A 14,299-nucleotide genomic window follows, 5' to 3' on the forward strand; every position below is an offset into this window, starting at 1 on the left:
GAGTCAGTGTCTGTATTATGGCAATTTACATTGCCATAATACAGACTGGTGGCTGGCAGCGAGCGCTTACCTCTCCTGCAGCTCCTGTCAGCTCCCTTCTCCTCCGCGCCGGTCCTTTCAGCACCTCAGTCAGCTCCCAGTGTAAGTCTCGCGAGAGCCGCGGGGTCATAGTGCGGCTCTCGCGAGACTTACAGTGTGAGCTGACAGAAGAGCTGCACGGACCGGCGCGGAGGAGAAGGGAGCTGACAGGAGCTGCAGGAGAGGTAAGTGCTCCCTGCCAGCCCCCTCCACTGAACTGCCAATGCCACTGGACCACCAGGGAGTGAGAGCCCCCCTCCCTGCCATGTATCAAGCAGGGAGGGGGGACGAAAAAAATAATAAAAATTATTAATAATAATTATAATAAAAATAAATAATAAAATAATAATTTAAAAAATTAATATAAAAAAAAAACTATTAAAATAAAATACAAAAAATGCCCACCCCCACCAAGGCTCTGCATCACACACACTCAAACACTGCATTCATACACACTGCACTCATACACACACAGTAAATAAATATTCAATTAATATAATTTTTTTAGGATCTAATTTTATTTAGAGATTTACCAGTAGCTGCTGCATTTCTCACCCTAGACCTATACTCGAGTCAATACGTTTTCCCAGTTTTTTGGGGTAAAATTAGGGCCCTCGGCTTATATTCGGGTCGGCTTATACGGTATATAAAGGACACATGCTCACTTTTATGTAAATAGTAGCACTAGTATCACTTTAAGAAGCAGTGAAGATATATAAGCAATTAAGAAAATTTTCACTTTAATGTACCGTATATACTCGAGTATAAGCCGAGTTTTTCAGCCCATTTTTTGGGCTGAAAAACCCCAACTCGGCTTATACTCGAGTCAGAGTCTGTATTATGGCAATTTGCATTGCCATAATACAGACTGGGGGGAGAGGGGGGCTGGCAGAGCTGTACTTACCTCTCCTGCAGCTCCTGTCAGCTCTCTCCTCCTCCGCGCCGTCCGTTCAGCACCTCGGTCAGCTCCCAGTGTAAGTCTCGCGAGAGCCGCGGCTCTCGCGAGACTTACAGTGTGAGCTGACAGAAGGAGCTGCACGGACGGCGCGGAGGAGGAGAGAGCTGACAGGAGCTGCAGGAGAGGTAAGTACAGCTCTGCCAGCCCCCCTCTCCCCTCACTGAACTGCCACTGGACCACCAGGGAAGGAGCCCCCCTCCCTGCCATATATCAAGCAGGGAGGGGGGACGAAAAAAAAATATAATAAAAAAATAAGAAATAATAATAAAAAATTAATAATAACAAAAAAAAGAGGTATAAGGACAACTATGGGAGGGAGGGGGTATAAGGACCACTATGGGAGGGAGGGGGGGGGATAAGGACCACTATGGGAGGGAGGGGGGTATAAGGACCACTATGGGAGGGAGGGGGGGGGATAAGGACCACTATGGGAGGGGGGGGGATAAGGACCACTATGGGAGGGAGGGGGGGATAAGGACCACTATGGGAGGGAGGGGGTGGGATAAGGACCACTATGGGAGGGAGGGGGGGTATAAGGACCACTATGGGAGGGAGGGGGGGGATAAGGACCACTATGGGAGGGAGGGGGGGGATAAGGACCACTATGGGAGGGAGGGGGGGGATAAGGACCACTATGGGAGGGAGGGGGGGGATAAGGACCACTATGGGAGGGAGGGGGGGGATAAGGACCACTATGGGAGGGAGGGGGGGGATAAGGACCACTATGGGAGGGAGGGGGGGGGGATAAGGACCACTATGGGAGGGAGGGGGGTATAAGGACCACTATGGGAGGGAGGGGGGGGATAAGGACCACTATGGGAGGGAGGGGGGGGATAAGGACCACTATGGGAGGGAGAGGGGGGGTATAAGGACCACTATGGGAGGGAGGGGGGGTATAAGGACCACTATGGGAGGGAGGGGGGGGTATATGGACCACTATGGGAGGGATGGGGGGGGGGATATGGACCACTATGGGAGGGGGGGATAAGGACCACTATGGGAGGGAGGGAGGGGATAAGGACCACTATGGGAGGGAGGGAGGGGGTGGGATAAGGACCACTATGGGAGGGAGGGGGGTATAAGGACCACTATGGGAGGGAGGGAGGGGGGGATAAGGACCACTATGGGAGGGAGGGGGGTATAAGGACCACTATGGGAGGGAGGGGGGGGGATAAGGACCACTATGGGAGGGAGGGGGGTATAAGGACCACTATGGGAGGGAGGGGGGGTATAAGGACCACTATGGGAGGGAGAGGGGGGGATAAGGACCACTATGGGAGGGAGGGGGGGTATAAGGACCACTATGGGAGGGAGGGGGGGTATAAGGACCACTATGGGAGGGAGGGGGGGGGATAAGGACCACTATGGGAGGGAGGGGGGTATAAGGACCACTATGGGAGGGAGGGGGGGGATAAGGACCACTATGGGAGGGAGAGGGGGGGATAAGGACCACTATGGGAGGGAGAGGGGGGGATAAGGACCACTATGGGAGGGAGGGGGGGTATAAGGACCACTATGGGAGGGAGGGGGGGGTATATGGACCACTATGGGAGGGATGGGGGGGGGATATGGACCACTATGGGAGGGGGGGGATAAGGACCACTATGGGAGGGAGGGAGGGGATAAGGACCACTATGGGAGGGAGGGAGGGGGTGGGATAAGGACCACTATGGGAGGGAGGGGGGTATAAGGACCACTATGGGAGGGAGGGAGGGGGGGATAAGGACCACTATGGGAGGGAGGGGGGTATAAGGACCACTATGGGAGGGAGGGGGGGGGGATAAGGACCACTATGGGAGGGAGGGGGGTATAAGGACCACTATGGGAGGGAGGGGGGGTATAAGGACCACTATGGGAGGGAGGGGGGGTATAAGGACCACTATGGGAGGGAGAGGGGGGGATAAGGACCACTATGGGAGGGAGGGGGGGTATAAGGACCACTATGGGAGGGAGGGGGGGTATAAGGACCACTATGGGAGGGAGGGGGGGGGATAAGGACCACTATGGGAGGGAGGGGGGTATAAGGACCACTATGGGAGGGAGGGGGGGTATAAGGACCACTATGGGAGGGAGGGGGGGTATAAGGACCACTATGGGAGGGAGAGGGGGGGATAAGGACCACTATGGGAGGGAGAGGGGGGATAAGGACCACTATGGGAGGGAGGGGGGGGGGTATATGGACCACTATGGGAGGGATGGGGGGGATATGGACCACTATGGGAGGGATGGGGGGGGATAAGGACCACTATGAGAGGGAGGGGGTGGGATAAGGACCACTAGGGGAGGGGAGGGTAAGGACCACTAGGGGAGGGGTGAGTCAGGACCACTGGGGGGGGGGGTGAAGGAACACGGGGGTGGGGAGGTAAGGACCACTGAGGGAGGAGGAGGGGAAGTCAGGACATATGGGGGGGGGAGGGGGCGGCAAAATGTTTTTTGCCTACGGCGGCAAATATCCTTGCACCGGCCCTGCACACACTGCATTCACACACTGCATTCATACACACACACACTGCATTCATACACACTGCATTCATACACACACACACTGCATTCATGCACACACACACTGCATTCATGCACACACACACTGCATTCATGCACACACACACTGCATTCATGCACACACACACTGCATTCATGCACACACACACTGCACTCATACACACACTGCACTCATACACACACTGCACTCATACACACACTGCACTCATACACACACGCTGCACTCATACACACACACTGCACTCATACACACACACATACGCACACACTGCATTCATTATACACACACTGTAAATAAATATTCAATTAATATATTTTTTTTAGGATCTAATTTTATTTAGAAATTTACCAGTAGCTGCTGCATTTCCCACCCTAGTCTTATACTCGAGTCAATAAGTTTTCCCAGTTTTTTGGGATAAAATTAGGGGCCTCGGCTTATATTCGGGTCGGCTTATACTCGAGTATATACGGTACATAAAATACACTTCGCACTTTAATGTACATAATAGCATAAGTATCACTTTATGAACACATGAAGCACTTTGATGTATATAAATTTACACTAGTTCACTTTAATGTACATAACATACATATGACACGTTATTATAAACAATAGTATAAGTATCACTTTAAGAAGGAGTACTAAATAGATCAAATTAAATTAATTAATTATTATGTCAAATATACCTTATATAAGAACATTGATGTAGCAGTTTACATAATTCCATTTGGTGGAAGTTTTAGCTAGATAATGTGCTATAGGATTTAGGGGCAGATATAACATTATAGCAGAGTAAAGCATTACTAGGATGGATGTATAAATTATGCTGAAGTGTATGTGTATCAGTTAGGCTTATTGTGCCGTTGTTTTAATTTGTCTGTAAACTGTATATCCGCCCGGGCGCTGAATAGAAACACCTCGTTGCCAGGGAGCCTGTAAACATATCGGGTAACCATGGCGACAGACGGTGACGTCACGTGTTCACACAAGCGCACAGAAGGTAGAGACACGCCGGGCGAGTTGTGATACAGGTGGTGAGTGTTTTAATGATTCAATAATCAGTCTGTTTAGCTATATAAATGCAAATGTTTGTAAATGTATTGTGTGCTGAACTGATCCTGATAAAAGCCACAAGGGATGGCTGAAACGTTGATGACTAAGATTATGTTTTAACAAGCTTTGGAATAAAGAAGAAAACTTTTATAAAAGAAACAGACCGTGAGTGCAAGTCTTTTTTCAATATATTTTGTGTTTTTTTGGCTATGGCTGTAATGCACCCGGCATTTTGCCAAAATCTGAAAGTGTGTGTGCGCAGGCAATCAAAGGAAAAAATATATATACATACATACATACATACATACATACATACATACACACACACACACACAATACTGCCATCTATTAAATAGTTAAAGCAGTTGTGGTTCAAACAGAGCAGTTCAGCTTAGCTTTAGAAAGCTTTTTGTTTCCTTCATAGCACTTAAGCTTGGGGGTTAGTAAACAGGCCTGACTTACAAATAAGGACTATACGTAGTGGTTATAGAGGAAGAGCCGGTTTATGCGGTCATATTTTGATAATTTAAGTGTGAATAGTATGAAATATTAAGCAAATTGGTAGTTTCAAAGCACACTTACCATAACCATCATATCTGTAGGAAGACGGGTGGTCTCCAAGAATGGCTTGCCTCTGGCGGCCTTTACCATGATCTGAAACAGAAATATAAAATCAATAAGTATTTTTTGTTTTCTTTATAAACAAACTTTCACACTAGTATTCTTGAAAGTATGGATTTTAATTAAAGGAACACTCCAAGCTTGAAGTTACATTATTTATAATTCATTACAGTATTTAACATGTTAATAAATTTAAAAAACAAACAAACAAACAAAAAAAAAACAAAAAAAAAAAACTCACCTTTAAAGTTCATGTTCCTGCTGAACGCTGTTCATATCAATAATACACTTGGCCAATCAGGAAAATGTCCGTGTGTTCAATGGAACCTGATCTTATCCCACAAACCTCTTCATAACAGTTGTTTAACTTTACAAAATATATAGCTAGCAAGTTTTTCAGAACAGATCACTTAACCACTCTTGTATAGCATCTTTTTGAGCTAGGGATATCTCTTACAAGTACTGATCATGGTGGTATATATATATATATATATATAGAGAGAGAGAGAGAGAGAATTGGCCAGGAAATTGAAAAATAAGCCTTGAGGTACGGCCCATAAACCGAGAAAGAAACCATAAATACATATATCCAAGTACTCACGAGTTAAAAACCAATGAGTCATATTACAATGAGGAAGATTCAAAGAACATCAAACTGCTACATAGAATAAAGAAGTTGAGGTATTCATAGGAAAAGCACAGCATATAGACAATTCTAAACATCACACAATACATTACTAGGATTTACAGAATAGATCAGGAAATAAACATGTAGCATAGCATGTTTATAAAACAGTACCTGAATCCTACTATTAGCTTCACCAGCAACACATTTTCAAAGAGGTCTCCCTTCAAGATGTTTCAGCATATTCCAACAAACACCTGTATTACATGGTTTCACAATCAGTAAATACAGTGGACAATGTTAAAAAAAAAAAGTGAACAAACATTTTCTAAAAAGGGTCGTACGCCCAGAGGAAGGGTCTATTACAACATTTTTACATGCAAATGGTCACATACATTTGTGTTTCAACGGTTACAGTGTTCATTGTTTCATCAGTTACATACAAAATAAAAGAAATTGCAATTTGTACTGCATGTATTTACATACACTGTGTTAACTGTATGACAACAAAAATACAATAAAAAGTAGGGTGTCTTTTTTGGAGAATGGGGTAATGCTCCCAATTTACTTACTAATATATAGATTCCTCAAATGAAAACAAAGAAATACTTCTGAATTGAATACAATCAGGGTTATTCACGTATATGAATGTAGATTTAAGGTCAAAATAGACCTCCTGGATAAATTCTGAAAGTCAGCTATGCTTTTAGTTCATCTACCGTGATATTACATTAGGAATTCAGTTTGAATTCTCATTTTAGTGGATAACCCCGTTTTAAGAGAAATCTATTACTTTCCAAAATCTGTCCACATTGATGAACCAGAGAAGATTTGGCCACACCACCATTTACATCCCAAAAGCATCCGGGCATTCCCTAGCTTGCCCTAAGTATGCCATTGCAATAGATGTAGTCATATTACCCTTAGAGTGATGACATCACTGGATCAGAGGTCTTTATCCAAAAACAGCAACTGATGGCTGATGTATTAAAGTATTAAACTCCCCCCCACTTCCCTTTTCAGAAAACTACCCTTTTAAATAGATGACAGTTACAATACAATTGTGTATAATTTCTTGAAAATTCATATTTTGTTAAATAATATGTAAATGACCTTACATGTCTTATGTGAAAGATAAAATAAACGGTGGCTACTAAGAAAATAGGTTAGGACTGTGATAGGGACTACTGAAATGAAACTGGATAAATGTCAAGAATACACTATAAAAGTCGAGCAAGGAATAGGAGAGATCTCCTTTATTTCAAACCGTGCCATGATCTCACACATACACTTTCTTTTCACAAGCTTTCTTTTCACTCTTGATTGATTTCCAAGTCCGGTCTATGACCAGACCTACAGCACACTGTCCAATTAAGTAGTTGTGTCTTTCATACCCTGTGGCTGATTGTATCTACCACTCTCTTCTCCTGTTCATGTTTGTCCTTACGTTTCAGAGAGGAAGATGAACCGTGGTGTGTGTGTGTGTGGGGGGGGGGGGGGGGGGGGAAGGGGGTGAAGGAGGGGCCAGAGGGGAATACACTCAAGCTCATGGCCTCAAAACCAATTAGTAGAACCTACCAGCTTAAACACCTGAAACATAATACCAGACACACCACACACAGACCATTCGGTTGATACCTACAAATTTGGCATTAACGAAGCCCTACCATGGATGTTTGCATTGGCTAGCACAAGCCTAAATGTCATGTAGCCAGACCACATATTTTATTCTGGTCTGCTTGAAATACCAAGGAGAATGTTCACCTCTTATTAAAAAACAAAAACCATACAAGAAGCAGTTTGCTGTATTTACTGCTGATGAACCACCAAGTGCAAACAGACAGTGTATTATTTGATCTGACTGTAGCAGCACTAGACCAGGTCTGGCACCTATACTATTAGCACAGTGTACTGCTGCAGCAATCATCCAACAACCAAGATGTTCATCCAACATGGACTAAAACAGTGCTCATCCAAAGTGTTGCTTAATGCACATTGGATATGATTGGTATCCAATTGTCATTTACAACAAGAGACCACCAGAAATCACTAAAATATACGGAGAAATCGCACACTTCTTGATCAATCACATGCTTCCTATTTCAAGGTATGGGAAGGAGGAAGGGGAGTATATGAAGGTATATAGCGCCCTTAATTCTATACAAATACGCAACATCCACATACAGAAACTGCATTTCATTCATTATAGTCACATTAAGTAGCACTGGCATAAGAGGCAGATAGGATTACAAATAAAGCTACAGTGCTAAAAACAACTACATAAAAGAAGACCATTCTTTAAATGTTTATGGTAAAATGCCTCAGAACAGATGCAGATATTGGTGAATATAGGAAAACCATGGACTGCACAATTAGTTTTACTCAGTGCTCGTCTCATACCAACAATTTTCTCCAAAATATTGCCACTATCTATCGAGCAAACACAACCTTGGTTTTTAGTGCCTAACCGAACACATAAATATGTGGATGCTGGGTAAAGTGTACATAGGAAGAACAGAGAGCAAATCTAAACCTGGAGTAGGTTTTGTTTTATCTGTTAATCCCTACTTTTGCTACCTGCCAGGCTAGCACAAATGATCAGAAATATTAGGACTAGTTTAATACTCTCTGAGTGGAATACACCTCTTCTCTAGCATTACCAGAAAAAATAAAATAAAAAGACCAACTATTAATATACCATTTGTTTGACCTAAAATTAACTCAGTTCTGTAACCGTTTAAACTGCTGTATCTAGAACATATGAAATGATATAGTATATACAACCTATATGTTTGGATAGGAACTTTCCTCTTGTAATTGGCAATTCCTGTGTAATATTTGCAATGCAGTACACATAGACTGTGGAAAAAAAAGCCTTCTACTACAATCTTTATAACCCTTCAATTTTTAGGTTTTCAAACATAAAAATGTACACTATCCTCTACTATGCTTACTATTGGTCTTAGTCATAAAATAGTAGTTCTCATTTTGAACGAAATGAGCATAATCCAGGCACAAAATAAAATGTACAAAAAACAGTGCTCGTCCTTTTTTCCTCAAATGGTATAAAGGCCAGTTTACATTCTAAGGATTTTAATCACAGACTGCAAGTCCAGGTGAAAGTTCTCAATGATCTACAACAACATTCAATCCTTGCATATATGCAAAGTGTCCTTCTTTGGGAGCCTGTGGTGATGATGATGCATGCTGAATGCAGTCAATGTGAGTTGCAAGTCTGTGGTTTTCGGAAAGTTGTTTTGCTGGTGCCGATGTGGTGCATGAAGTAGGTGTAGAGTCAGCCTGATGGAGATCCTCCTCTAGACTTCTGAGTGCCTTGTCCAGCATTAATGCGTGGGAACAAAGTCTTTTCCGTTGAGATGCAGTGTGCAAGTTTATAAGTTTGAAAGTGAGTTCGCCCACCCTCTATAGAGACAGAAAATGTGAAAGAGGAAAGGGAATGCGATGCTTGTAGAAAATAAACGTCTCTGGTGCTGCAAGCATGTTTGCAAGTGTGGACAACCTTCGGGTATTTGACCAGTTCACCACAGATATGGCAACTACAGCCAAGCCTATGCTGTAATTTATTTTATTTTAATTTTTTTACAACAAAAAGATCACTTCAAAGACCAATCAAATAATTCCAGAATTTACAACAATAAAATGCAACTCTTACCTCTTCTGCTTAGGTAGGGTTTGCTGTAATCCCAGCTATCATTGTCATTGCGAATAACGTTGAGTCGTGAGGGCTGTACAGAATTACAAAAACAGTCAGTTTTACCAGAGTTACCAAAATCATTAAGAGACACTATAGCCGAGGCTTCCCCAAACTCCGGCCCTCCAGATGTTGCTGAACTACAACTCCCATGATTCTCAGCCCATCTATTTCATTCATAGAATCATGGGAGTTGTAGTTCAGCAACATCTGGAGGGCCGGAGGTTGGGTTATCATGCTGTAGGCACTGTATATGCTTCATCTAGTTTAACGGTGGAATATATTGGCGCTTTATAAATGCCAGTAAGAAATAAAACTTTAAAAACTGGTTAGTGTCTGGAGTCTCCTGGTGCAGTACTTTCATTCAATTAGTTTTTAATGCTAAACAAGCGTCCCGGGGGGGGAGGGGGGGGGGCCTGACCATTATGGCGCCCAGACGTGTCTCTAGAAAGCTCCCTGAGACACACTAAACAAACCGCTTACTATAGCTGTTCTAGCAGTTCTCTACACACGCTACATATTCTTTGCAACTTCAGAGCTCAGACCATGCAGGGAGTGGTTCCAGCGGTCCTCAGAACAGTTTTGCACGCCTTGCTCCAGTGAGGCCTAGCGGGCGTGAAGAAGGGAGAGACGGCTAGTCTCCCGGTACGGCGCAGACAGGGTCCAGATATGTTCAGGACACCCCGCTGCCCCCCCCTCCTTTGGACCGGTGGGGGGTGATCCCGGTCCCCACTCTGGTAGCTTCCAAGCCCCACCAAGAGGACATGGCTGTGCTGCAGATGCCACCGGCGACACACTTAAGACAGCGGACGCCACTAGTACCCTTAATCCTGGTGCGGAGCGGCCATCTATAGTCCAGCTCTTGGAGGCCCTATTTGACGCCTTCTGGAGCAAGCTGCAGTACAAGCGGGCCTCATCTGCAAGTGTGGAAGATCCTGCAAAGCAGTCTTTTTGCCCCCCGTGCCGAACAGTGACTTCGCCCACGAGCCGAACATGCCTACGGCGGCAAAGACTGCATCAGCACTCCGCAAGGCGAGCAGTTAGCTGGCAAGCCCCGACGCATGCTATACCCAGAAGGGGCATTACAGAGGAAAGGAATATGGGAGAACTGTGTGGAAGGCAACAGAAGCCACAATACCTGAGGGCTGTCACCTCTGGCATTGATTCAGATCCACTCCGAGTGGGACTGTAAAGTCTCTATAATGGGAATAGGCTGACCCCCACGCTGAATCTCCTGTTCCATGCTCTATTTTAGTCAGCTGGCTACTGTGGCAACATGTTCTCCATTGCTCCTGCTTTTAATTTCAGTTAACCATTTCTGTTCAACCTTTTTATTAATCTGCATTAGCACACTCCAGATGAATAAGTCAACATTTAAGGCTACTAGCTGAGATATTACTCTAGAGCAGCCAAGGGTGGTCTCTATTCCGATGTTTTCCTACCCAAGCATGATTTATCCCTGCTTGTTTTACCTAGCATGTTTCTATCTTTATAAACATTATGTTAGATTATAAAAAGAGTAACAACCCAGCTTGTACAAATAATATTCCTACTCATGTTCCCAATACTCTTGACAATTGTACAATCATTTTTTGCTTGTGATACTCTTTTCACTTGTGAGACTGCTTTTCAGAGAGCGCATAGCCAGTATGAATGGACATGAATACAAGCCTACTAAGAAGTGTGTAATCTCTTGCTTTAGCCACATCTCCAGTAGAGGCAAGGCTATGGGTGGCCAGGTACTCTTAGTGTTTAACTGCTTTAAAATTGTTTAACAATGAATGGAGGGACAGTGCCAGGGACTCCAAGCATTATAGTCAATTCAATGAGATGGTTATATTGACTACAGGGTCCCATTAATGAGCGGTTTGTTTGTTTTTTTACTTACCCGGGCATACTCTATCTTTAGCGTGCAGCATCCCGCATATATATCTGCTCCATTTAGCGCAGCTTTGGCTTTCTGAGCACTGAGCACAGTGTCAAATGTTAGCTATATTAAGGAAGCTTACAATAATCACTCAATGTTACATATTTAGATAACAGTAAACAAAAAAAATAATTAAACCAACTGAAATTCTAACATTCTAAAGACCAGTGATAAGAAAGAAATTAGTTTAGAATCTGTCAAAGCTTTTTCATAATCACTTCTGCAAAGAAAGGTTCTGACAGCAATCATTATTGTGAGTTTAACATATTCTCATTTTAGGTTTGCAAAGAGGGCTGGACATATCCCATATTTCATTCACTTGAGACAAAGATAGTTTCTCCTCAATTTGCTAAAGGCAACTTGCAAACTAGTGCTGCGTTTAGCAAGTAGAGGTTGTTTATCAATTTCAAGCAGCAATGGGAAGTTACAAGCAGTTGTGATAAAAAGACAGTCACAGAGTATTCTCTATAGGAGCAGCTACCTGTAACTTAGTAGTTTCATCAGTGCTAAAAACCAACCACTAACGGCAGCTGCTAACCCTCTAAATGACTAATTGGTCATTAATTCTGTGATTTCACTGTTGGTAAAATGTCACGCAACAAAAGCAGAAAATACGGAAACTGTGAGAATGGGCAAAAGCTTAGAGAAACTCAGTAGCTTGCCTTTGGTTAGTTACCGCTAATGTCTCAAAAATGCTTTTGCTCAGTCATTCCATTACAAAGTGAACCTATACCATTTGCATATATCAGACTTGTACCACCAATAATGGCATTCCAAAACCAAAGTACCAGCAAGTCCTCTCTGCACGAGAGTAGCAGCAACCCTGGACAATGTTTTCGGCTTTCGTTTGGCCTTGTCAGACAGGATAAGCCAATACCAGTCTAGACACAGTGAGCACGGGTTCCATCTATGGATTACCATTTAAGCTGAGCAAATGCACTGCAACAAAACCAGAGAATATGAGAACAAGCAAACGTTTAGAGAAACGCAGTAGCTTGCCCTTCAGTTAGTCCCCGCTTAGGTCTCTAAAATGTTTTTGCTCACTTGTGCATTTACATTGAGAAAATCTATCATTTGCATATCAGACTGATCCCACCCACAAATCCCCCAACAAGGGCAATCCAAAATGCCAACAAGTCATCTCTGCATGAGAGATACAGCAACCAAGGAGAATTTCCTCTTTAGATATCAGAAGAGAAAGCAGGACCAGAAGTGTCAGGGGGACTCAAACATTAAATATTTTTAAAACAGTTTGACTACTTACCATGAAATGGCATTAGAATTCAGACAGTGAGATGTAGTGGTCATAGATAATAGACTAGACTCAACTATTTGTATCTACCTAGTAGGTCATGGGAAATTGTTGCATTCTGAACATGTAATTATTATGTGAATACTTTGTTATCAGAGTTTCTGGATTATTATTATTATATGCAAAGGGTAGCAGGAACATTTATTTTAGAACTTTAAAAAAAATAATAAAAAAAAAAACCTTTTTGAGAATTGCTTTTGTATATCAAAAGTCTACAAAGAATAGAAGGATATTCAACCATTGCTTGGATTCCATTTCTTTTAAAGATAACGATACGCTCTACTTTGCCAACTGGATTGCAGACAGAATACAAAACATCCTGAAAGAGCAATCAAAGGAGAAAATGTCAATATAAAATAAACGAAAAATGACAGCTACAATCATAGATATTGCAATTATCGGTAATATGTATCAGAAATGTTTAACCTTAAAAGAATAAAATTACAAAAATAATGCAGTCAGAAAAAGGACACATTTTAAGAATCCCAATTAATGTATAATCACTTAATACATTATCCATTAAGGAACATAAAAAGACAATTGTGCTTGACAATTTTGCAATCTCAATGCTAAGCTCAAAGGGGAGTTCTTTATCATTTATAACATGTTCTACCAAAGAGTATTCATTTAGTAATATTGTCAAACAAGTCCAATGCCTTGTGGGATAACAAACGCTGCATTAATGTACATGCATATATGCACAAAAGCACATTGCCAGCAGAGTAAACATTAGCTAAAATAAAATATATATTTTTTTAAAACATTCAATAGCATAAGCATGACTGAGCAGCCAAGGCCAAAAGAACACTTTACAGCTCTTTAACCTGCACTATGTTTTAATGTCAAGAGCACTCAAAGAATTCAAATTAAAAACTATACGGAAACATAAGCTTACCACTGTAATAGGATACAGGGGGTTTTGGATAGACAAGAGAAGAACTTTATTCCCTCCAGATGGATCTTCTGTATTTGCGGGTCTTGTGATTCGTACGCTTGTGGAGTAATTGAAGAAGGCTTGCTGGCCGGCTATATACACTGGCTCATTCATGGCAAAAGTGACACATTCCTTTGAAAACTCAATATCTTCAAATTCAACTAATGCCTGACGCTTGAAAGGCATCATCATGACATAACTGTAAGAAAAAAATATATAAACGCACACACGATTAGAAGTAGTATAGGAACATTTCACAAATAAAAGTTGTAACAATCCAAATAAAAAATAAAAATTACCTAAATTGTTTTTTTATAAATCAATGTATAAGACACAAACATCTAGCACAAGTATCTGACACAGTGTGCCTTTATTGGTGCCCACAAACCTAATCTATCCGCAACATCTTTGCAAAGTATACAATTTTCATATCTGTTATATCAATAAACACAGATGTAAAAACCTCAATCTTTGCTGTAAACCATGGGGTAACCTTAAAGTAGCTTTTCGTGGTTGTATTAGATATCCTAAGATCATCCATTCATTCCATGTGCTGAGCTGGAAAGCTCTCATCTA

The 14,299-nt window shown here is 42.4% G+C and overlaps 1 protein-coding gene across 1 annotated transcript in view; it reads right to left on the minus strand.

The window, feature by feature from the left end:
• HNRNPLL (heterogeneous nuclear ribonucleoprotein L like) overlaps positions 1–14,299 on the minus strand; it is a 47,271-nt gene that overhangs the window by 16,520 nt on the left and 16,452 nt on the right. The window contains exons 3-7 of the mRNA XM_063443619.1: positions 13,685–13,922; positions 13,028–13,108; positions 11,439–11,540; positions 9,512–9,584; positions 5,175–5,246 (exon numbers count right to left, since the gene is read on the minus strand). Coding sequence (XP_063299689.1) covers positions 5,175–5,246; positions 9,512–9,584; positions 11,439–11,540; positions 13,028–13,108; positions 13,685–13,922 — 566 coding nt within the window. The remainder of the gene's footprint in view (positions 1–5,174; positions 5,247–9,511; positions 9,585–11,438; positions 11,541–13,027; positions 13,109–13,684; positions 13,923–14,299) is intronic.

Source organism: Pelobates fuscus, chromosome 2 (assembly GCF_036172605.1).
Source record: "Pelobates fuscus isolate aPelFus1 chromosome 2, aPelFus1.pri, whole genome shotgun sequence".
NCBI lineage: Eukaryota > Metazoa > Chordata > Amphibia > Anura > Pelobatidae > Pelobates > Pelobates fuscus.